Source organism: Sitodiplosis mosellana, unplaced genomic scaffold (genome assembly GCF_009176505.1).
Source record: "Sitodiplosis mosellana isolate CC-2019 unplaced genomic scaffold, AAFC_SMos_1.0 Smas_scaffold_5, whole genome shotgun sequence".
NCBI lineage: Eukaryota > Metazoa > Arthropoda > Insecta > Diptera > Cecidomyiidae > Sitodiplosis > Sitodiplosis mosellana.
Window position 1 is genome coordinate 5453920 of NW_022595248.1, and position 23566 is coordinate 5477485.

The window sequence follows — 23566 nt, forward strand, 5'->3', positions numbered from 1 at the left end:
TATGAAGATACTTACAGTTTTAAAGTATTTTCGATTGGTTTATTTTGATACACCCAAGCTTTGTGTATGGAAAAGTGCTGAGAGGAGCAAACGAAGAAAATGAGGCGAAGCAAGGTAAGGAAAAGAATTTCATTTCAAGTGGTTGTTATTCAAATATTTCCTTTTTGGAATTGAGTGCATTTGAAGAGACTTGGACCGTTCTCCCTTTTTCTCACTCCCTCCCCACCAAATGCGGGCTGTGTCACAAAATGTCGTTTGATTGCCAATTACCCAGTACTGCTGAATCCATTAACTGATTACAGAATTCTGCTGCACTTGTAAATTGAATTATTTAAAATCAAAGTCAGTCAAGTTAGTTTGTTCGTGAGTAACATGAACAAACTTTTGAGATTTGCATAGTTGCACAGTGAGTGTGTACAAATGGAAAATCTTTGTGTTGATTGACACAGACACAAAAGAATGGCTGTTGTTGCGATAAAACCGGAACTTCCTTGCTGAAATAAATTCACCTTTCAAATATTGTGTGCGGTGTGCGTGAAAACTGTTCATGTGTGATCGAATCAAGCATTGACTACAGCAAAACTTTTGTCACAACCAACAACAGCAGCACTACCACTATCGAGAAGTAACTTTTGCAATTTCAATCGGATTACCACCCGGAATAAAACATACATCCGCACTCGCACAGTTGAGCAAAAGCTAGCTTCGTTTGCGTATACATTCGTTCGATGTGGTTCCTTTTTGATCACGGTAAACATTGGCGGAAGTTTCTTTAAGGTAAACAAGAACATAGATAGAAAGAGAGAGACAGAGAGAGAAATGCAAGCGAAAAATAAGAAACGAAAATGTGAAAATTGATAGAAAACATAAATTCCGTAACAGTTTTCTTTACTAACGAGAAACTTTTCGATTGCACATTGCATACAATCGATTTTGCTGCATGCACTAAAAGTACAAGCAATAAGCCACTTGTCCATGATCAACAGCAACAGCAAAAAAAGGAAAAGAAGAGAAGAATAATACGAATCAACCAAGCGACCGACCAAATGGTTTACGTTGCGCTTATTTCTCGTTTTAATTCGATAAGAAGTATGTGAAGTGTTATCAATGCATGCATTTCGAAATTGGCAATGCACCTCGGCGTATTATTATGGCAACGAGACACGAAGACAATGAAAAATTTATGGGCAAAAATAGCATAATACCAGCGAGCATTACGTTGAATTGCAAATTCAAAATGGCCATTCCATTCTGAGGAATCGTATCAAGTTTTAATTCGGTCAACGGCAATTCACCCTCCAAAAAAAACATGGTTTTGTTTTTGTGGTTTCAAGCACAAAGATACACACGCCATGAAAATCATATCAAATCGATTTTCGTTCTATCAAAACCAGCGACATGAACAACAACAACGGAACATCACTTCATTTTGTAAATTAACCGCATTCGATTTTTATAACGGTTGCATTGGACTATTGAAATTGCTTTTTTCGGCATATTCTCATCGCCACTCACAAATCATTTGCAATCCGCTAAAAGCATATCAATTTGGAATAATCCACCGCAGAAAAAACTCCGGCTTCATGTTGAACATATGACATTATTCGTATCTGGAGTGTGGTTTATACAAACATACACACAAGAACGGCGCATTTAACATTCATAAGCCACTTTTCATCCAGAGCATTATCAACACTTCCTTGACTCAAAATCAATGCAGGATCTATCAATAATATCGAGAGTGCACATTTCCAAGCACATCCACAAATATCATCAGTGCGCGAGCCCACATTGAGTCCTCTTCATTTTGGATGTAGTTGTGCGTGTGTGTGTGTGTGTTCGTGCTTTGCACTCATGTGAGTGTACGGCATTTGCAAAACTGTTTTTCGTTTTTCCATTTTATTGCATTGAAATACCATAAAAAGTTTAGCAAACGAAAAGCGTCTGAATAATAGAAGAGGCGTAAATGCGGGCGACTGACGCGTCAATAAGAGGGAAAAACTATAAGAAAAAGACAAATATTTGTAAATACGATGCAGTTCAATGCAAAAATGCCAGACTATTTTGTCCTGGTTGTTTTTTTCTGCCATGTTTGCTACATGTTTGTGTGTTTCTCTCTCTCCCCGTCTCTCTCTTTCTCTCTCTCTCTCTCTCTCTCTCTCTCTCTATGTGTGTGTGTGTGCACTGTGTGTTCTCCGAGTTTGGTTGTCACTTTTTGCTCTTGTCAGGTGGATACAAATGGAAAAGTTGCAGGAAAACGACACTTTTTTATCTGAATGCAATGGTAAATGTGTATGTTTTCTACACGGGTGTATACATGTGTAAACTTGTCGTTTTCACCATTTTCGGTACGACACTCGTTTTGTTATCGTTTACTTTCTTGACTTGCTTTCGCCTTCCAGTAGTTTACCACTTTTTCACGTGTCACCCTGATTTTGCACCCGTTTACCTCCTTGTGTTCGCTTTTATTGGGAGAAAACCGACGCCGTGAAAAAGTTAAATGAACTAAATTTTAAAAGATAGCAAACGGAAGAAAGTCACACAGACTCTCTCTCACTCTCTCTATCTCTCTGATAAGAAATATTATTAACGTTTCTGCATTCCATTCGACATTTCTGCCATCTTTTTTTTCGCTACATTCAGTCACACTCGGACACTCTCGAATTATATCTACTTACGGATTTTACATCATCGGATGCAAGTTTTGTGGTATTATTCCAACTTCTTTTAAGTAATCACGAGCATGAATAAAAATAGAGAAAACTTCTTTTTGTTCAATAATGACTTTTTATCGCAAATTTTCACTCTTCTCAAAGATCTTCTTAACGAACTAACCAACCTTCAAACACACTCACACACTATGTGCACGTAAAAACTTCAAGCCGATAACGAGTTCTTTTGCAAATGTCACCATTTTTAATGCTTTTAAATTTGACCGAAAATCACAATTTTTCAAGAGTATAATCAGCGTTCTTGTGGTGGATTAAAATAAAGTCGAAAGGATAGAGAAAAATGAAAAATCGAAGATTTTTGTTTCGTTTATTCAGATTGCGCCATGGGAAATGTTCATTGTAATTACGGGCTGTATGAAATGTACTTATCTTCTTCAAGTGAATTTGAATTAAAATTGGGATTATTGTCAATTTTGCTCGACTCGGTAACATTGATATTTTCTGTTATAATCCTTCCTCTATACAGTAATTTTTTTTTTATTCATTTGTAAAACAACGTGGCCCATTCGCTATTCATTTATCAGTTGAATATCGAGAAAAATGATAAAATCATCCGCAGTCAATGGTTTCAATAAAAGAATTATACAAATACACGCGAAAATATTCGTTGTATTACTGAAGAATTTCTACGTCTTTTTTCATCCACTTGAGTGAAATGCTTTCTACCAATTCTTCATTGAAAAACACAAACGAAATCCATTGTTCAATCATTCAATTGGATTGAAATAGATTCGAATTTCCTCATCGATCCGCGGACGCATTTGAATCGATCAAAGTAACAGAACAAACATCAAATTGATTGGGCGCATTAAACGAAGTTATTGAATGATTTCGTAGAATGTTCATGATTCATAAAATAAACCACTTAAAATGCGTTTGAGCAACAGATTTCCGTATAATAATCATTCGCTATCTATTTACTTGTTGGCAAGTGTGAATGGTGTGAGCACGTGTAAAATGGTTGTGCACGTTTAATTCATGGAAACAGATTAGTAGCCATATTTTGTGCGAGTGTATTGAAACAAACGGGCCAAGAGAAAGAGCGAATGTAATCCGATTCGGTGTTGAGTTCTGGCGGAAACTTTGTCCATTCATAATACCAAAGAATATGAATAATATTTGCTCGTTGAATGATGTATCACAAGGAGAATAATAAATAAAACACAAAGGAATAACTCATGATACTCATGAATTGTAGTCCAAGTTTTGTAATTTCGCTCTCCATTTCTCTCTCTCTCTCTCTCTCTCTCTCTCTCTCTGTCTTCGCTTTGCTTCGGTATGAGTAGCACAAGTACCAGCGGTAATCTCATCCCTAAATCTTAATTGGGCTCATTGTATGAAATAATTATGCAAAATTAATGAACTTTTAATGAATGGCAAACAAATGAAAAGTGGTTTTGCTTTTGGTTTTCTCTATTGTTTACTCATCTCTTTCGCTCTCTATGTTGTCCGACCGAAGTAAAAGTGTGACGCCTGGATTCGGGTTAAAACCAGTCAGAATACAGAACAGCAGCCGGAATTCTGGGACAAACATGTTTTTTATTTGCTTTGAAAAAATGTATATTGTATATATAGGTTCCATGCAAACAATTACAATGTTCTTATACGTGTATAAATAGCCATAACGCTGTATTTTATTCATAAGAAGAGTGCTTTATCGACTCAAGTCCATGGAATGGCATTCTTGGAACGAATTACGGGTTGCGAGCGAGCGAGCGATGCATTTTCTTTGGTTCGGATTATTTTAGTGGGCCAACGCATTGTTTGCAATCGTCCATATCCTGCTGGAAGCGTTCAATTTGTAGCGTTGTTTCGAAAAATTCGTATTTCTTCTGGATGGCCGCATTGGCTCTCTTCAAAACATCTTCCGGATCGGCTTCTGGAGCTGAAATTGTAACAATAGAGAGAACAGAACGTTAGTTTGATGTGTGCCGCTCATATTTCATACGTTCGAATTTCTCCGAAGTCCATTGTAAATTGTGAATTGAATCCGGGCCATCGCGAGCATTTTTAGCCCAACCCAACTACAAATACGGTGAAAATCTAATTACCGATTGCTAAGTGAGCTGATAGTGCATTTTTGTTGATGCTCAAACTCCATAATCGTAAATTATGTACACGAACTACTCCGTTGACTTGCATAAAGATCCCCATTATATCAGTGTAATCTAAAAATGTAGGCGTTGCCTCCATGAGTACCTGTGCAAATAGGTGTAATGAATAGAATAGCGTTCGTTCAGTAATTCAGTTGTGTGATGGTGGTAGAGAGAGAGAGAGAGGAAGGTAGGGAGAAAGAGAGCAAGAATGGAAACGACTAACGGCAAAGGTTAACAACGAGAAAATGTGCACAACATTAAACACAACGGACAACAATACAATACAACGACGACGATGATAGCAGCAACAGCAGCTACAACATACAGCGCAACAACAGGTGTAATAACAATTAATTTGCTGGTTATTTTCTCTTAATATCCTCTTGCGCTGCGCTCTATATTCTTTTCTTCGGTGCCCGGTGCCACCATTTTCCATTCGGCAAACTTTCTTGCGCAATTGTATGGCGAACAAGAGAGAAAGAGAGAGAGAGAGAGAGAGAGAGAGAGAGAGTATGTACGAAACCGAAGGGGGCCAGTTTGTGTGCATTAGTTTAACGGTTTCGCACAACGGGTGAAAGAAGAGACGGAAAACGACAGCAAAGAAAATGAAGAGATAAGGCCATTCAGACATTAACGCTGTATTCTAATTGTTGCACTGAATGAGGTAACTTGAGCAAAAACCAAGTCGCGCTCACTCTCTCTCTCTCTCTCTCTCTCTCTCTCTCTCTCTGCGTGTGCAATTGCACAGTTTTGCGGTAGCACAAAACGAAAGACCGTATTACCGGGATTAAAAGCCAAAATGCGGAAAAACATTGACTCGTTCTCTTTGTATCCTTTTCACACACTCTCTCTCGCTTTCTCTATCTTCCTCTCGTCCAATACATCTAGATACACTAGTCTTACCAGTATCGCATCCTTCAATATGGTTATCGTTGTCCAGAGTACAATTACTGAGAAGATAAATGTGCAAATTGGATCGGCGAGTTGCCATGTTGGCTTGAAATAAATGATAATGGCCGCAAAAAAAACACCAATACTTTGTAGAACATCACCCAGCACATGTATAAAAGCAGCACGCACATTAATATTTTCCGTATGACCATGTCCGCCACCGCTACCGCCTCCATGTGAATGTCCATGCGTTCCATGTAGCTGCCATCCCATGCTGAAAAGTAGTATGTGAAAATGAAATGAAAACAACATCAACCATTTTTGAGCTCTTGCCCTCTCCGTCTCAAATGGGATTCGGAAGAGATAAAGCTAAAGTTTGTAACAAGATGACGAAACGATGATTCATGGTGTACGAAGAAAATGAAGCAACATGGAAAACAACGAGCATTAGACTCACACTCACACACACACACACAACATCACGACGACACGAAATCAAGCCAAGTCGAACAAACACCTCACGATTTATGTGAGTTTATCTTTGGCAGTGTCTGCGTAGTTTGTGAAGTTTCTAATAAATTGCGCCTAATAATCTGTATATTTTATTCCCGGCCAAATGGATGGGAGGAGGCTACGCCGACCGAGAGGATTTTTCGGAGGCGATACGTCAGTTGCGTAGTCGGTTTAAAATTACGGTTGTGATTTCCCTCACTCTCTTCCTCTCTCATCCATTCATTCATTCATTCGCATCGGCAATATTTTTCTTTTTCCTTATATTAATACAACACCCTCTTGCAATTTACGTAAGTAAAATAAATCGAAAGGGAAACATGAGTAAAAGTTTTCATGCCGAAAATTAATTGCAGATGTCAAAGAACACACTATTCTTGTAACACCGTCTTCACACACACTCCCATCCCGCTCTCACTCTCAACAAAGATACTTCAAGTGGTTCGGCTGATAAACCCTTTTTTGTCTTTCCAACACAGACGCTTCTTCAAAAACTTCGTCTTACCAAACTCAGTATGTGTGTGTGTGTGTGTTTTGCCATCGTCGTCGTCGTCTTCGCCGCAGTCATCATTCTCTGACACATGTAGCGTATCGAGTGTATTTTATGCATATCACCAATTTTATAGCTTCTACTGCTACTGTTCAACTTACACAATATTCACGAAAATCGCAACGGCTGACGTTATCAGCATAATCGGTGCGTCAACCTCAAAATCACGCGTGATACATCGCAAAATTGCCCAATAAACCAGAATGGCTGTTATAACCCAAATCATTAAGACTGACACAATCGCACCGAGCACCTCAGCACGATACCATCCAAAACTCATCCTGTACAGAAAAAGCAAAGTAGAAGAAGAAAAAACACACACACATAAATCGTCATTTGTCAACCATTCGAACAGAGCTGAAACCAAAAAATGTCAACCGAAGTTGTCAAAAGTGTCAAGAACTATACTTACTTGCGTGTTGATGGTCGGCCAGCAAACCAAATGGCAAATAATGATATCATAAAACTGGCAAAATCTGTAAGTAAATGAGCAGCATCGGTTGCGATGGCCAGCGAATTGGAATAAATGCCACCAACAACTTCTAGCATCATAAATACCAAACACAAAATACTGGCTATAATGAGCTTCTTTCGGGCATGCACATCCATACCTTCGCTGCGCTCGATATCGGTGTGACAATGCTCTGAAATGCAAGCAACTTGTGTAGTAAAATTTTATGTGATTAAAATTTACGATTTCTTGATGCAGCCACCACAATCGCATCACCACTCACTTTCGATCTGAGTGAGCTCCAGTATTTGTTCATTGCAGCAATTCTTTGATAAACGACCGTGCAAACAATAAACTATGGTTGGCGAATCACTTGGTGTCGTTGCGCCGTACGATTTATTGTCATAAGAGCTGGAGATGAAAATATGAAACAAAGAAAAAAATTGAATTAATTGACAAGAAATTGGAAACAGTTTTTGATTAAAAACTTGAAAACGAAAATTTTCATCTTCAAATTGCTCGAACGATACACAAAAATAGAATGTGAGAGCGAGAGAAGAGAAGAAAGAGAAATTGCGTTTACTTCGAGCCATTTATCAAAGTTGGTTCGATTGCAGTCTCAATTCGTTCTGGTTGATCGCTCATTTTTAATTGATTTCATCGGGAACGGTGCGATGAGAGTGGAAAAACTATTTTTCTGTTAGCCACAATGAAATGTTCAAGTGCGCCAAGGGAGAGTGAGAGAGAGTATTCAATATCACACCATTAACCCATTTGATAGCAACATTGAGCACACACTTTTTTACGTTGCACCAACCATCGCCGTATCAATATTGCGGTCAAGTAAAAATAGTAAAACAAAACGAAACGAACAAAAATAATCGGCAGCAGCAGTAGCAGCAATAGAACACTCGCAAAAACACTACACAGTAAACTAATACCTTTTATTCCCGGCGTTTTATGTTTTCGATAACAAAATGCGCAACTGAAATCAGAACCGAGAAGAAGAAGAAGTTGGACTTTTGTTTCTGTGATTTTTTGCTGCAGGTTTTTTGCCAGCTCTCTGGGCGCCCGGCCGGGGTCTGTCTCTCTCTCTCTCTCTCTCCTTTGTTTGTATTTTATTGTTTGATAGCAATTTTGTTGCACAAGTGGAACTATAGTATCGCAACAGATATTGATTGCAGTGTGTGTGATTCATTGGCCGACTGCAAAATTTATTAAATAGAAAATGGATTCGTTTTTGCGCAATTCCAATGTCGACACACTTGTCGACAGTCAATGCACATTCGGTCGATTAGTCGAGTTTGGCCCTCCGAAACTTCGGCTATGAGTCAGTATCAATTGCACTAATGCGGGCAAAAGTGTGACCATCGAATTTGCGTTTACTTTGACATCACAGCCAATAGCTGGTTTCATATCATCTCTTGAGGTGGAACAATTCGAATTCGAATGATCGAATGAAAATGAAAGAGCAGAATTTCGATGAACGATTTGTCGATTTCAATGATTTTAGTTTCATTGAATTCATCTAAAATATGAGGTCAATTTGGAAGTAATATTTTCTCGAACGAGAACAATTTCATCATATTGGTGGTTGTTGTAAATTTCTTCGAAATGTCGGTAATGTATTCGAATTCATAAATTTCAAGTGGCTATTCAATTCTTGTAAACAGCGTCTCTGTGTACGTTTCCAATCCACTTGAGAAACAATTCAGTGCAAAGTTTGCAGCTAAATTGATAAGCTATTCTCTTCTTAGAATATCTATATCAAAATAATTCGATAATTGCAAACAAGGTATTTAACCGCTTTATCGTTATCTCGGTCGTGTCTCTATTGCCCCACACAAAACCGATTTAATTTCCTGATTCAGTGGTCTGAAAATGAACGGAGCAAGTGTGTATGATTTGAAAATTAAAGAAACCAACACTGGTGGATATTCTGATTTCCGGTTGGTCAACTTGAACCAAAGGGAATCAAAGGGCTATGTATCGATGCCAATGAACGTCGTCATGTCTTTATAATAGAAGCTATCTGAGTTGTAACTTGTGACTTGACCAGGGCACCGATCAATCGATAAAAAGCAATAAGTGCATCCATCAATTATGTCATGCTGCTGCTGCATTGGTGTGTGTATTCTCGATTGCGTAAAAGATGTATATCGTTCAATGGGAAATGCAATTTGATCAATTTCGGATGGGTTTGATGTGCGAAACAGGCAATTAAATCTCGACGATTAAATTATCCGTTTACATTGAATGCACACCTCTTAGCCTAACATTTCATCGCTGATACACAATGAGTGGTACTCACAACATCGTTTCGATGTATATACAGCAACTTTCGGCTATGATAGTTAGCAAGTAATAATACGCTAAATGGAATAATTATCAAGTTTGTGCAAGATATACATTGGATCGGATTTTGGTTTCTCATTATCTCAATGAAAACTTTTTCATTTTATCTCTCTTTCTTTTTATCTCTGGGAGCACGGAACGGATCGTTCAAAACTCCATTACGGTTGGTTTTCATAATGAGAGGAAAAGAGAGAGAGGTGGAGAGACAGAGAGAGAATGAATTGCGTGACATTGAATGATTACTCGGAAATGTGCCCGTATGTGTTTATGCGCGCGCGTTCGTTTGAATAAAAACAACTAATGAAAATTGATTCAGGGTTGCAATGTTTTTCAGATAAACCACTTAAATCAATTACGGTCGAATGTCGATACAACAAAATATAAAAAAATATTCTAAAGTTTACAAAATATTTGCGAGCGAGAAAAAATCCGTATTATTACCACTGGCCACAATGAGTAGGTGCGCGCAAGTCTGTGTACTGTTTTGTTGTTGTCATGCATTTTGAATGAACGGAGATGAAAAAAAAATTGGTTGGCCAAAAATGGAAGAAATATCGATTCGATATGTCTGCAGTTTGCATACAATCAATTAATATGGAATGTAAACATTGAATTTCCATTTCATGTCCATCAATTACACACACACACACACACACACACACACACACACACACACACACACCAGCAGTGAGTGTGCACAGAGTAACCAGAACCAATTGCAAAATTGACCGATAAACATTTTTTGTGCTATTGCTATTGGCATTGTTGTTATTGTTGTTGTATGCTTTCGTTCCCCGCAAAATAGTAACAATCAAACATCAATAATTGCGAATTGTTGCCTCGAAATGACCCAATAGCAGTGCCAAATAAATTGAAATGTATTCACTGAATGCAGAGGGAAAAACTGTATGAAAAAAAGAGAATCAGATGAAATTGATAATGTGAACGACGAATGGAATGACAAAGGCAGAGAATAATTGAGTGAGAAACATTTAACGGTGCAAAAAATAATAATAAATCAAAACCAAAGAGTGATAATAGTTTCGCTAATAACGATAAAGATCTATTAAGTGCTAATTTCCAGAGATAAGGAAATAATGGCACGACGGTTTTTTTCTGCACTGAAAAACGTTTTCTGTGGGTTATTCACGGTGTTGTCACGTTCCAAGTGAAACAACAACACCGTTGCTTCAGAACGGCGATTTTTAAAAATATTCCTTTGTTTTTGCAACAAAAATTGTGCTATCTCATTTTATCACCGACTGACGATGTCATTTGTGTATAAAATTTCCTCATTTTCAATACTCGTAACCGTTAATGTACGTCAATAAATAAATAAAAGCCTACATTGATCGATCATTTGTAGTGCAGTTGGTTTTTTTTACATCTCAACAATGTACGAAATTGGTCGATAATACAATTTACATCAATTTTAAATCATTTTCATGCTTGCGTTGTTTGAATGAAAATGTTATATCCGACAATTCTGCAAGAAACAGTCATTTTATGTATCGAAAACTCTCATCTTTTACTATGTGAATGTTTTTGAATGATTCTTCATCCTTCATTATAATTTTGATAAGTATCCGCCGTTCATCGATGTCTCATCGCAAATGTCTTTACTGCTTACGTTTGAAATTTCGGCACCACCATAATTGACTGAAGGCGCTGCACGTGGTCTTTTGATACGGTTTCGATTTAAATTCATGAATATCTTGTTGTTAACGTTTACGCCGAAATCTTAATTATGATAAACCGTGATTTTTTCCTCTTCATAACAAGCGTCATGTGGTTTGCACTGATACGAGGCTTGTTTCGTATTCGGATGACAAAATACATACATGTGTTTGCACGCAGCCACAACGAAACTGTACGTTGTTGAGAAATCGCAATTCGAGAATAATCTACTCATCATTTACTTACAATATAATGGGCGAAGCGGCACTTTCAGTAGCCATTTTTATGTGTTGCCTTTTTTGGGATTTCCTCGTCGACTTTTAAGTAATAATTTTAATTCCAAATTATACTCTAATTAATGCAATCACTAGCTTGTTTCTTTTAAGCCTCATAAAGTTTTCGCTTCGTCGAAAATTTCTTTCATTCGGCGATGACAGTTTATTAAAATTGAATGGATTTCTACGAACAAATTACAAACACAACCCGATTCACTCGCTGCCGTTGAGCAACGTTGTGCACTATAAACTTTTGAACAAACGAGAATTTTCAATTTTCAAACAAATGCGAGTATAATCAATTGTGTCACATTTTATTGGAACACAAACTTTATTTAATCACTAAATAAATACACTGGGTGAAAGAGAGAAAAAAATGCGTGCAACAACAAGATCACAGTAACGCTTGTCGTGTGCTCAAACTGAACTGAACGGCAATTTCCTTGCTCGCAACTCATTATTCATCGCACCGCACACAGACGACGGTTTTTAAATCAGTTTTTTTTCTCGTCAAATTTATCTTTCACCGTTGATAATGGAGTCGGTGAGAGTGCGTTTCCCTCGGTGCTATGTCACAAACACAATGACAGAACATTATGACTAAACGAATGGCTTTTCATCATCGTTTGCTTGTGTTTTCAATTGACTTTTTGATACAATATTCTTCTTTATTCATTGCCGTTGGTGTGTTGCGATGGATTTTTAGTTTGTGTCACCAATAATCTCTAGAATAATCTACAGTCTGGGTTATGATATGGTTTTACTAGAATACACAGAGAAAAAACGATTGTCTGAGCAGCTCTCTTCTAACACTCTCTCTCTCTCTCTCTAGCTTTCTCGCTGTCTCTCTCTCTTTCACTCTTCTTTCTCTTGCACTCTCTCTCCTTCTCTCTGTTTGTCATTACACTCAAAATTACGCTTGCAAATAAAATCACAACATCTATGCGGACCGCCACCGATTGGCACAACATCAATTTTTTTTTCTCGTTAAGTAGCACTCGAGATAATGGTAATGAAGTCAGCCGCATAAATCGTTCGGATACAAACGACAATCGTTTTTGCATGTCAAAGCAATCTGCTGATTGCTGCTGGCAAATTGAATGCATGCGCCTGAAATATATATGCTTTCATTGACATGTTAATTGAAATGCACCGGCATAAAATGAATACAAATGGATAAAAAAAAGAAATTGACGAACAAAAAATGCACATTTCATTGGAACAAACAAAAATTTAAATAAAAAAAAATGTTCTCTTTGTAAAAACAAAATTTTCACTGAAATTCGCTGTGAACCAAATAAAGCAATTCTTTGGGAAAAAAAAATCCATCATCACTGAATCACCGAAAAATAAAATCCGTTGAAAAAAAGCCGCAATAAAATCAATATCGAAACTAACCCGTCCTTAGTTTCCATATTATCCGAATTCCTTCCGAGTATACTTTGACAACTAGAATTTTGGGACCGTTTCACACCAGCCAATAATTTGGCGCGATTTAAAAAATATTAATATCCAAGTGTATACAAGTGAATGTTTCATTCACAATTGATGGAATGCTTTGAATATCCCAATAAAACACTGTTCTGTGTCTGGCTGTTCAGTGCTTACTTGTCCACAGCTACATAGCTAATGCGACGATTTTTAAATGTAAACAGATATTTTAGATGATTTTTTTTCCCTGTTTTCTTCTGTTTCTCTCTTCGTATTGTTGAACAACGCATTTCAGCAAATAGCTGCCGCATTTTTTCTACCGCATAGCGCCCTACAAATGACTACTACACAAATGAACCACACATACATGGAGATTGTGACAAATGGAATGCAAAAAAAAAAATTGTGAGAGAAGATAAATTGTATACAGAGAGCGAGCAAGCGAGAGAGAGTTTTTAATTGACTTGTTTGCATTTGTACGCATCAAATATACATGTGTAGATATGAATCCGAGCATTTTGAATTAAAACGTACGTGTGTTAGTGGTGGTGCTCGCAGTAACTTTTCATGCAAGTTAATTGAATTATATGGTAACGATATGACAATAATTATCTGTCATTTGAATGTAACTTAATTGCTCATCCCCCGTTCGATTTACGGCCATGGATGCTGTTGAATACAAAACTTACTATGCGATGGTGCTTTAAATTAATCCAGAAATTGGATTGCATCGCACAGACACATGTACACATGCAACCGGCGGCCACAAATACAACACGGAACTGATTTTATTTTCAGTACGTTTGTAATTCAACCATATCTTGCTTTGTTTTGTGATTGCACGTGTATATTATGATCAAACCGGCTTAATATTTCAACTAAATTATTTTGACTCGATGTGGGGTTCCAAAATGCCCGTGATGCCATTTATTTAATATATTATTATCAATACATTAAATTTCACATGGATAAATAGAATAGAACCAACGTTTTCGATGAATCGCTTCGATTCCCGCTTTAGACGACAAAGCTGTTGTGATTGTGTGGCAATTTGACGTCGTCATCGTCTTTGGATCAATTTGAATTGATATAAAGTTTCTTGCACCTCACCGAGTTTAATTGTGAGGTTTTATTCCATTGTAAAAGGTTTACTAGTCTGCATTTTTAGCGCAATAAACGAGCATGGCAATGATTTATTCAAAATAACATTGACATAACCGCAATCACAATTTCGAATGAGATAAACAACGTTTATTAAACATTCATTTTTGTAAGATTTTGCTGGAGAAATCAGTGCTTGACAGGCATTTGATGCAGGTAGAATTGTATATCCGCTGTAGCTGATTTTTGACTGACAAATGACAACATCACAAAATTCTAGATTTTTTTCTATCAATTATTTTAGAGAATAAGAGATTCACTACTTGGAACAGAGAAAAATAAATCGAAAGACTAGATTCCAAAAGTATTCCCCCATATTTATAACATACTACAACTTATTCTATATGTTTCATTGTCATTTTTTTACCTTATTTCAAAACAAAAATTGGTTGACCTTGAAATAAGACACGTTTACCCGCGCAATACTTTTGCGTGGTGCATACCAATCAAGTCAACGAATACAAGTTGATTTATTATGATAGATTCAAAAAAAAAATGTCTGGCTAATCAAAAATATCATAGTCTGCTCTACTTAAGTAAACAACTCATCTTGTTTCAGAATGAAAAACAGTACATTGTTTTCTTTGCAGTTTTTTGTCCTGCAGAAAAATGAATCAATTTACAGTTACCGCTCATGTTCCATGTAATATAGCATTTTAGCACCCTAAGTAATGACTCTTCCAATTGAATAAAGCATTTTTGTAATTTTTGATATTAATTTCCCATTGTCATGAAATACGAATGTGTTTAGTATAAACGACACACAATCTGTATATTTTATACCATATATATGCAGCCTGAAAAACGCACATTCCTAGATTACAACGGTAATAAATTACATCGCCAACCAATAATGATAAAAAAGCAGAAAAAATGTTTTCATAAATATGACTGTCTGGCAACAGTTTTTGACCCGGTTGAAAGTTTGAAAAAATTATTACGCGTGTTGAATTTGGATACATGTACTCGATTGGATCGAATAAAATACGTTTAAAATTCGACGTTTCACTTTTATCTCTTTACAAGAACTCTTCGAGTGTGAAATATTTCATCGACAAATGGGACGATTTCAAAATAGACATAAATACATCGATTGATTGCGTGCTGAATGTTTTACTAACATTTTCGATTCAAAAAATAAATGTTTTAATTTTAAATGAAGAAAAAAAGGATGAATGGGGGAAAACCGATTGAATGAAAGAAAAGTGAACAAAATTTCTTATATCGATTTTGTGACGTTAAAAATTTTAAATATGCCTATTAACAATAGGCGCTTGATATTCCAGATTAATGTTACTGTTCTAATTTTGTAAACAAGGTCATTAGTATTTGTCCGAAGTCCAGCCCGGGAATGTTTGGAGAAATTCCCAATTTTTTAAATTGAGATTTATTCAACAATCACACCTGGTGACAAAGGTAAGCTTCACATCGGGCGTACCGTAGTAATATCAAAATATTTATAGCCATCGAGAAAGGTTTCTTTTAATGTCTGTATATTTCCGCTGCGTTGAATTCCACTGAACGATCTAATTATTTATTTATCATCTCTACATGATAAACCTAATCTGATTTCAAGAGAAAACAAAATAAAAACAAAAATGACGAAGTCTGCTCAGTTTCCGTGGTTCTAGGTAATTCAGTGTGATTCACATATTTATCAATTACAAGTACGTACCCTGTACCGTTATCTAATTATTTCTACTGGGACATAGACCAATGCTCAAAGATAATGACAATATCTAAACTCGACTAAAGATTTCTTCTCTCTCTCTTTTCCCAAGTGACGCTTGAAATCGAGCACAAAAAAGACAACCGATTGTCGTTCCGTTGATAGTCAGTTTCTGTGGAATCGTTATACGCAACTATGATTCCAGAATCTCTCGTCTGCGATGATCATTTGATTAAGCAGATTTATTGTGTTATACTTAACAAATGAAGGCGATTATCTCCACGTTTATGATAAGGGAATACTACACCGTATTATGTTTAAAATAGGCCTTTCTATTTTGATTCATTTCGTTTTTTTGTTATTCTCTCTCATTGTGACTGATAACAGCTAATGACAGTAGAAATTAAACCGAATTCAAAACCCACACACATATTTTTGAAAATTAACTCGATTATTATTTTTCTTTGTATGTGAAAATAAAATACAATGTTACACGAATGATGAGTGTATGAAAAACAGAAAAAATTCAATTCATTCGAAAATGAAGTGTAATTTAGAAGTATTTCTGCAGTGGTTCGCCTAAAATCGTTTCAAGCTCCTGTACGCTGAGCTGGCATTGTTTTTCCACCTCTGGATTTTCGTCTTCCAACAGCTCCGAAATGAATGGAACAGTTTCGGGTAACAATGGCATGTAATCTTCACCGAGTTTTGCCGCAAGACTTACACCCACTTTCAATGCGAAGAGGCTACAAAAACAAAAACAACAAAGAAAAAAAAACACGTGTTTAGTTTAAAACACTTTGATAAAACTGGTCATAAATTGCTTACCGTATGCGTGACTCGTTGTTTCGTGTCTTCATGAGAATTTGATAGTTCAATTTCTTCCATTGAATGTCGTCGTTAACCACTTGACCGAGCTGCGCTAAGGCCGATGACACCAATTCCATTGACTTTGGCGAATCCAAGACGATTTCATTTTCAATTTGGTCGACCAGCGGCTGAAGAATGGCTTTAAAGCGTGCACCATTTATGAAGCTACGACTGTCATGCAAAAATACTTGATACAATGTTTCCACAACACTATCAATCAACAGTCCAGTTTTCTGATGCAGTGCAGCGCTTTGATTTGTCAATTCCGATGCCAGAGATTTATTCAAAATTTCTGGCACATCGTCGATGAAATCGTTGGCAAATAGTACGAATAGTGTTTTCAAAGACTTGGATATTTCAACGGACAATCGGAAGTAGGTGATGATGTGATCAAGGTCTTTATCACTTTGCTTTATTGCCCAGTCATAGATGCGATAGTACAATGGTCTGAAGCTTCCTTCGGACAACTTCAGTGTCAATGCTCGGAAGGATTTAATGATTTTATTCTCCAATTCGTTCAAAATGGCAAAATCGATGTCGCTGTGATCGAATCGGAATTGAAGTGCGGCGATAAAGAATGATGTTATGTCGGGCATGAATTTTGATATATTACCAGCGGCTTGTTGGTCAAATGTTTGTGATAGCAACAGCATCAATGGGCCAATGGCAATGCTTTGTTCATCATTCACTAATTTCTTGTAACTTTGATTGATGGTTGGAATCAAAACACGCAACTCCAACGTCGTTGATAATTTCTCCCAGATTCCATTCAATCGCTCGACGATTAATGAATCACGTTTCGGATCTTTCGTCAGCTCGGATTCAATGTTGTGCCAGATTTGTGAGAGGCGAACAATCATTTCAACGAGATATGGACTAAGGTATAAGGCCAATGTACCGACAATTTTCAATAGCCCAGCAACTAGGCATATCAGTACATTGTCATTGCTCACATTCTCCGGCTTTGTGAAGCCCTTCAATATTTCCAAGAAAATTTTCATAAAACTTGGCAAGTAGGCAATCGAATGCACTCGAAGATTGGCACAAATTTCACACAAGCACAAAAGTACGGTGGCCAATAGGATACGTGGTACTTTTTCACTCTTTCGCAGCACATCGATGAGTGTTTCAACAATGTGCTTGAAATCCTTTGGATGCTTTTCGGCCAATTGCTTGGACAACATTTTTACAGCCATCAACGCCATTTGCTGTATGCCGGTATTTTCGACGGACGACGCATTCTGCACCAGCTTCTTCTCGTCGATGATTGATTCGATGATCTTGGTAAGCGGCGCTGCAATGAGATAAATAGCATTATTTTTTTTTAAATTTAATGAAACTTTTTTCTTTTTGTGTTTTTTTTTGTCATTTCAAATAGACTCACCCAACAACGAAACCAAGTCCTTTTCATTCTCTTCACTGAATATCTCCGGGTTGCGTTGCAATTTATTAATCAACAATTCGATAACTCTTCGTCTGACGCTCGATAATTTATGCGACAAAAGGCCGTGCACCACAACCAGTAGCACATTCGACGACAGCAGTGAGATGACATTCTCCAAAATGTCGAAGCAATTGTGAAGCATTGCTTTCCAATAATCCGCATGGTTACTTTCGACCATTTGTTCCGTTGCTTTGGATATTATTGGGATATAGGTCAGGATGCTGATAATTGAATCTTGATAGTATTCCTTCATGTCAGTTGCTTCATCATCACTGAGCACGGCTACTTTGTTTACAAACTCAACCGACGAAGTCAGGGCATTGACGAATTTGACAATTTCATACTTGAAGTGACGGAACTGCCTGTTTGTCCATGCATTTATATTAAATAATGCGGACACTTCTGCGGGCACCTTTTCTGAGGCATTGGTTGGCCGGTTAATTGGCAACTTTTGCAAAAAGGCCGTCAATTTTGTGGCTGTCACAATGATTGTTCTGCAACTAAACTCCTTTGTTAGAGCCAATGCAATTTCAATCCGCTGAGGTAATTCAATAGCCAATGTGGAACTCTGACGACTGGTCTTTTCAATCTCCGGTTTGAAGTGAGTAATGTAAGACTCAACCAAAATGGCTAGGAACATCCACAGATAGTTATCGGCATTCAAAGTTTCCAACAGTTTTGTGTAAAGTGGCAAACGACGATGCTCCGGAACATCAAGAATGATATCGGAAAAGACTTTGAGCACAGGCATTACGCGTTCATTGCGTTCAGCTTCTGATTTATGCTCATTCACTCGAGTCAACGTTGGGATAATCGATGATATGATGTTTGTGATTATTTGGAAACTGTAGACGTCATCGTGACGGACCTGAATGCAGAAATGAGGTAAAAAAGAAACGAGGAAAATGTCAAAGTGTTTGAAAAAAGTCAAATGAAAAGTAGAAAAAAATGGAAAAAAATTCACACAATTTTTATAACAAACAAAAGTTGAAAGTTTTCTGTATGAAAACTTCAAATGTGAAAAAATAAAAACATCTCTAAATCAAATTTCCACTCACCACGGACGAGCCCATGAATGTAAAAATATCCATCATATTATGAAGCACTTGCTCGGGCAACATGCGAGCTGAATGCGATAGCAACTGCAATGCATGATGATGTGTTTGTGGGTTTTGAGTGCCTCGAATGCACTGAACAACCGGTTCAATTTTGAAATTCTTCTCCGAAATCGCGTTTCTTTCGACTTTTCCGTCCGGTGCGATGATAACGCACAAATGATGAATGCAAGCAAGTGACAATTGTTTCACATATTCCACATTCGATTGATCCTCAAACTGCAGACACTTTTGTAGAACGGCAAACAGTGATGGAATCATAAGATGTGGATTATTGATGTCTTTTTTGTTTTGTAAGAACTCTAACCAAGTGACACCTCGTTTCCATGACTTCAATTTTAGTAGTTCGGCCGATGCACCGCTGTCACTGGCGCTTTGTGAGTTTCGACGTTGACGTATAGTGGTTGGCATCGTATCCATTTCCATTGCATCGCCACGTTCGGTTTTGGCCATTTCATCCAGAATGCCCACACAAATTTTGGCATTGAGTTGAATTTGTTTGAAGAATTTACTGATATTGGTGTAAAGTCCGGCATTTTCTGCATACGTTGCACTATTCACAAGCGCCGCAATAAATTGCTTTTGATGTGCTTCGGACAGTTCATTGAATAAATCATTGTTGAACACTTCGACGGTGACATTTGTGATCGATGTTTCTTTCGTCTTTCCCTTTAATAGTACACCGTACGATTCGGCCGATTTGAGCAATACCTGCCAAGTGCCCGACACCTTGTTCACAATTTTAATCGTTTGCTGTGTATAACGTGATAAAATATTCCGAACAATAGTGGACTTGAAACAATCCAACGAAAGCACTTTCTTGGCCGATTTGCACATTTCGTCGTGAGCATTGGTTAAGATGTTGGTTGCGGTGCTGGCAATCGATTTGAGGATATCTTCATTGTTCACGTGAGTCAATGCTTCGAGTAATTGAGCCACCAAAAATTCGTTGTCTTTCGTTGTTGCGATAAACTCCATGAATTCCATCAAGTTGTCGTTGAGTTCGCTGGATGATTTTTTATCAAAAATCTTGAACAAAATCAATGGCAGTTGATTGTCATCCATTAGAATTTCACTCTGGCGACGAATAAGCTTCGAAATTAGAGTTTTGTATTTCGATTGATTCGAGGATTTTAAAATGACTAGTGTTTCATAAGCAGCTTCACGTACTTCGCTATTTGGTGAACGAAGGGCGTTCAATATGCGGATGAACGGTTCCAGTGTGAGTTGAACACCTTTAACATCACTCTCTTCGGATTGGAACAACGAATTGAAGTAGTTGATTATGAAAATTTGATGCTTGATGGAAATGGAGCTTGGTATTCCCACTCTTGGTTCCGGGTACAATACGTCGATTGTGAAATAATTCGACAAGAACTCGATGCGTTTTTGTGGTTCGACCAACAATTGTCCAAAGAAAAACGTCAAACCCTCACCAAACAAAGCGTATTTCGATTGACTGCGACTCATTTTCGAAACGAAATACTCAAAGATGCGGCGCAAAACAAACAAAATATTGATGGGCTCGTTGAATTCAATGGATTTATTCTTGAATTCGTCTTTTTTAACAAATTCTACCAATGAATTGATGACATTATTGGCAATCGCAATATGAATATTCAACGGATAAATGCCTCTGGCAACCAAACTGGTCCATTTCGAACTATCCGATGTACTGCCTGTTTTGAATTGTTTCTCGAATCGTTCGATTACATTGAAAATATCGTTGCATTCGGCCAAATGTTGTTTCTCTGTCAATCTCGAATATTTATATGAATACGAATGGTAGAGCAAAAACATGGAATAAAATCCTTTATTCAATGTGAGGTCTTCGTCACCAATTGTCTTGATGAAATTCAGTACTGCTCTCGTGGCTGGCATACCTTTCTTCGACTCAAACACCGACACAATTTCTGCCATCATCGCTTCTTTATCATCACCAGTGCCTGCCGTTGCATTTTTACACTCTTTGATCAAATCCATGCGTTTGACGAAATTCGAGTTGAACACTTTACGCAAAAAATCGGCGCTAAGTTCAGATGGTTGCAGAATTAATGGCAAAATTGCGACTAAAATTTCAATCGGAAAACTCTTTAAGTACAATTCACACAAACGTTTAACGGCTTCCAAAGCGGTGCTCTCCCAAGCCTTTGGATTTTTCAATGTTTGCTCCAAAATATTCACATATTTCTTCAGCAACTCCGACTTGGTCATGAATCGTAGCAAGGCTGTACTATCGAATTTAAGCGCCTCTTTTACTACCAACGGTGAATCATCGCTGAGCCGTTCAGCAATGCTGCCCTTTAGCAAACTCTTGCTATCGTCGGAGAAACTCATTTTGCTCAAGTTTTTCACCAAATACTTAATGGCTTCAACGCGCTGCTGAGCGTTGTAATGGTATAGCTTTTCGAATAGATTCACATTGTCATCGGCACAAACGATTGTAAATAAGAAACTCAACACTTTCTTCAGCGAACGCTTTTTTAGTTCACTCATGGATTTGTTATCCGATCGAACGATCTCCTTTACAATCGCATCGAAAGTGTTTGGATAACGACGCTCAAGCGCTTTTAGAGTGTTCGTATACCATTTGGTGATTCCCTTGTCAGTCGCTTCCATTTCTTCATCTTCATTGCCCGATTCGATTTCGATGATGGAATCGTCGATTTTCTCCGTTAAGATGAACGAGTCCAAAGTGCAACTAAAAAGGGAATTGTATTTTTTTACTCAACGAAATGATTTATTTTGAATGAAAAAAAAGGAAATTGACGTTGATTCCTTACCGAATGACTCTTTCAGCATGCTCGGCCTTGAAGAAAATCTCCGAAAGCAGTGAATCACAGAATTTGCGGCATTTCTTCCAGCTGCCGACCTTCAGTTGAATGTGCTTGAGACAGGCGGACAAAAGTGGCAAATAAAATGGTAAAATATTGACGTCTTCGCTGTAAATCTTTGACAAAACCGGAGGCAACCACTTGATGTTCACTAGCAATTTGGTTAAGCATTCTTCCGAAATGTCATCGATGGTTTCGTTTTGATTGCGATAGATGAGCACCAGCAAAATGATCACATCTTGTTGTAATTTGGCGTGTTGCACTTTTTCCAACAGCATATTAACGAGTGCATCCAGAATATCGCGCTTTAATTTGACTTTATTCACCAATTGACCGATGATCATGAGTGATGCGGCACAAAAATCGATCGACGTTGACTTGACTCCCTTTCGAATGGCTCTATAAATGTTGGTAATGTGGGACTCGTTGATTTTGGCAATGTCCAATGCACCAATGACGGATGTACAGAAGAATGCATAGTAAACTTGAAGCGTATGTGACCGTACTCCAAGTTCGTTTACAGCGTAAACAATTGCCTCGCAAACGAATGACATGAGGAAACTGTCGCTAGCCACACGATTTAGCAGCGCTTGTTTTGACAATGGAACACCATTTTTTTTCACCGGTTCCAACCAATGCCACAAATCACTTGGATCGCTTAAATTCATCGTTTGCAGGCACTTCACGAAGATGGTCGTTTCGTGATACGGTAAAATCAGCATCATAAACTCACTCTTTTCATATTCATTGATGTTGAACCGACGAATCAACCATTCCAAGCATTTGTGTGACGGTTGCAACAGCAAATACGGCGATAAATGGATGAGAAACTTTTTGATAACCTCTTTCAATTGCCGGTTCACCTCTTTGTGTTCGATGGCTCGCTGCATTTCACGCGCATTTTTGTCGAACAATGCCGATTCAAATTGCAAAAATGATGGGTTCAATTTGATTAAATCTTCAAAACCACTGTATCCAATGTCAAAAATGGTTTCACGATCCTTTTCGGCCGCCTCTTTTGGACTGAACAAAATTGAAGCACGCTTCTTACTATCGGTCAATAACGTTGATTGAGGTGTCTTCAACCGACGCAATTGATCCGCTAAAGATGTTGAAATCTTCGACATTTTTATCGTTGCTTTTTATTTCATCAAATTCACTTGAAAAATAATCGATTTTTTACTTTTTTCAAACTTAATTTCAGTAGTAAACAACATGCGGTCAAAATACACGTCTGAATGGTATGCACGTGTTTTTTTTTTGTTCGAAGTAAGTTTGACAGAATAAATTGCGATGACATTTCAACAGATTGAATTTGTGTTCCAAGTTTAGTACATTGGGAAAGCTATGACTACTCCCGACAGATGGCACTTGGGGCGCTGTGTGTGTAAACAGTCATTACATTGATTTTTCAAACAGATTGAATTTCTAATGCATAATTTAGAGGTAATCTTGAGTGATTTTTAAATTAGTATTTTTCCATATAAAATTTCTCTGTGGATTAC

At 37.5% G+C, this 23566-nt stretch overlaps 2 protein-coding genes across 3 annotated transcripts; both read right to left on the reverse strand.

The window, feature by feature from the left end:
* Nucleotides 1-4251: 4251 nt before the first annotated feature.
* On the reverse strand, nucleotides 4252-13170 carry LOC129567058 (proton-coupled zinc antiporter SLC30A2). 2 transcript variants are annotated; one of them, XM_055443589.1, is made up of 7 exons: nucleotides 12936-13170; nucleotides 7514-7641; nucleotides 7192-7423; nucleotides 6881-7060; nucleotides 5732-5993; nucleotides 4784-4931; nucleotides 4252-4617 (listed from the first exon to the last, which is right to left on the reverse strand). In XM_055443589.1, exons 1-7 carry the CDS (start codon nucleotides 12950-12952, stop codon nucleotides 4472-4474), a joined length of 1113 nt encoding a protein of 370 aa, XP_055299564.1. In that variant the 5' UTR covers nucleotides 12953-13170; the 3' UTR covers nucleotides 4252-4471. The 2 variants fall into 2 exon arrangements, with proteins under 2 accessions (XP_055299564.1, XP_055299563.1); XM_055443588.1 differs by lacking the exon at nucleotides 12936-13170 and adding an exon at nucleotides 11509-12642.
* A 3058-nt stretch (nucleotides 13171-16228) lies between these two features.
* On the reverse strand, nucleotides 16229-23356 carry LOC129567056 (HEAT repeat-containing protein 1). Its single transcript, XM_055443587.1, has 5 exons — nucleotides 22011-23356; nucleotides 19171-21928; nucleotides 18053-18980; nucleotides 16627-17962; nucleotides 16229-16544 (listed from the first exon to the last, which is right to left on the reverse strand). The coding sequence occupies exons 1-5, from the start codon at nucleotides 23186-23188 to the stop codon at nucleotides 16352-16354; spliced, it is 6393 nt and encodes a 2130-aa protein (XP_055299562.1). The 5' UTR covers nucleotides 23189-23356; the 3' UTR covers nucleotides 16229-16351.
* Between the last annotated feature and the right edge of the window lie 210 nt (nucleotides 23357-23566).

What these genes read in the sequence shown, in the direction of transcription:
- LOC129567058 (XM_055443588.1), bottom strand. Translation starts at nt 11,543, where the DNA reads ATGGCTACTGAAAGTGCCGCTTCGCCCATTATATT. An exon ending in GGCCGACCATCAACACGCAA is followed by an intron (nt 7,061 to 7,191) that starts GTAAGTATAGTT and finishes TTTTCTGTACAG; the next exon opens with GATGAGTTTTGGATGGTATC. An exon ending in GCGATTTTCGTGAATATTGT is followed by an intron (nt 5,994 to 6,880) that starts GTAAGTTGAACA and finishes ACTACTTTTCAG; the next exon opens with CATGGGATGGCAGCTACATG.
- LOC129567056 (XM_055443587.1), bottom strand. Translation starts at nt 23,188, where the DNA reads ATGTCGAAGATTTCAACATCTTTAGCGGATCAATTGCGTCGGTTGAAG. An exon ending in CATTCATGGGCTCGTCCGTG is followed by an intron (nt 18,981 to 19,170) that starts GTGAGTGGAAAT and finishes TTCTGCATTCAG; the next exon opens with GTCCGTCACGATGACGTCTA. An exon ending in GGACTTGGTTTCGTTGTTGG is followed by an intron (nt 17,963 to 18,052) that starts GTGAGTCTATTT and finishes ATCTCATTGCAG; the next exon opens with CGCCGCTTACCAAGATCATC.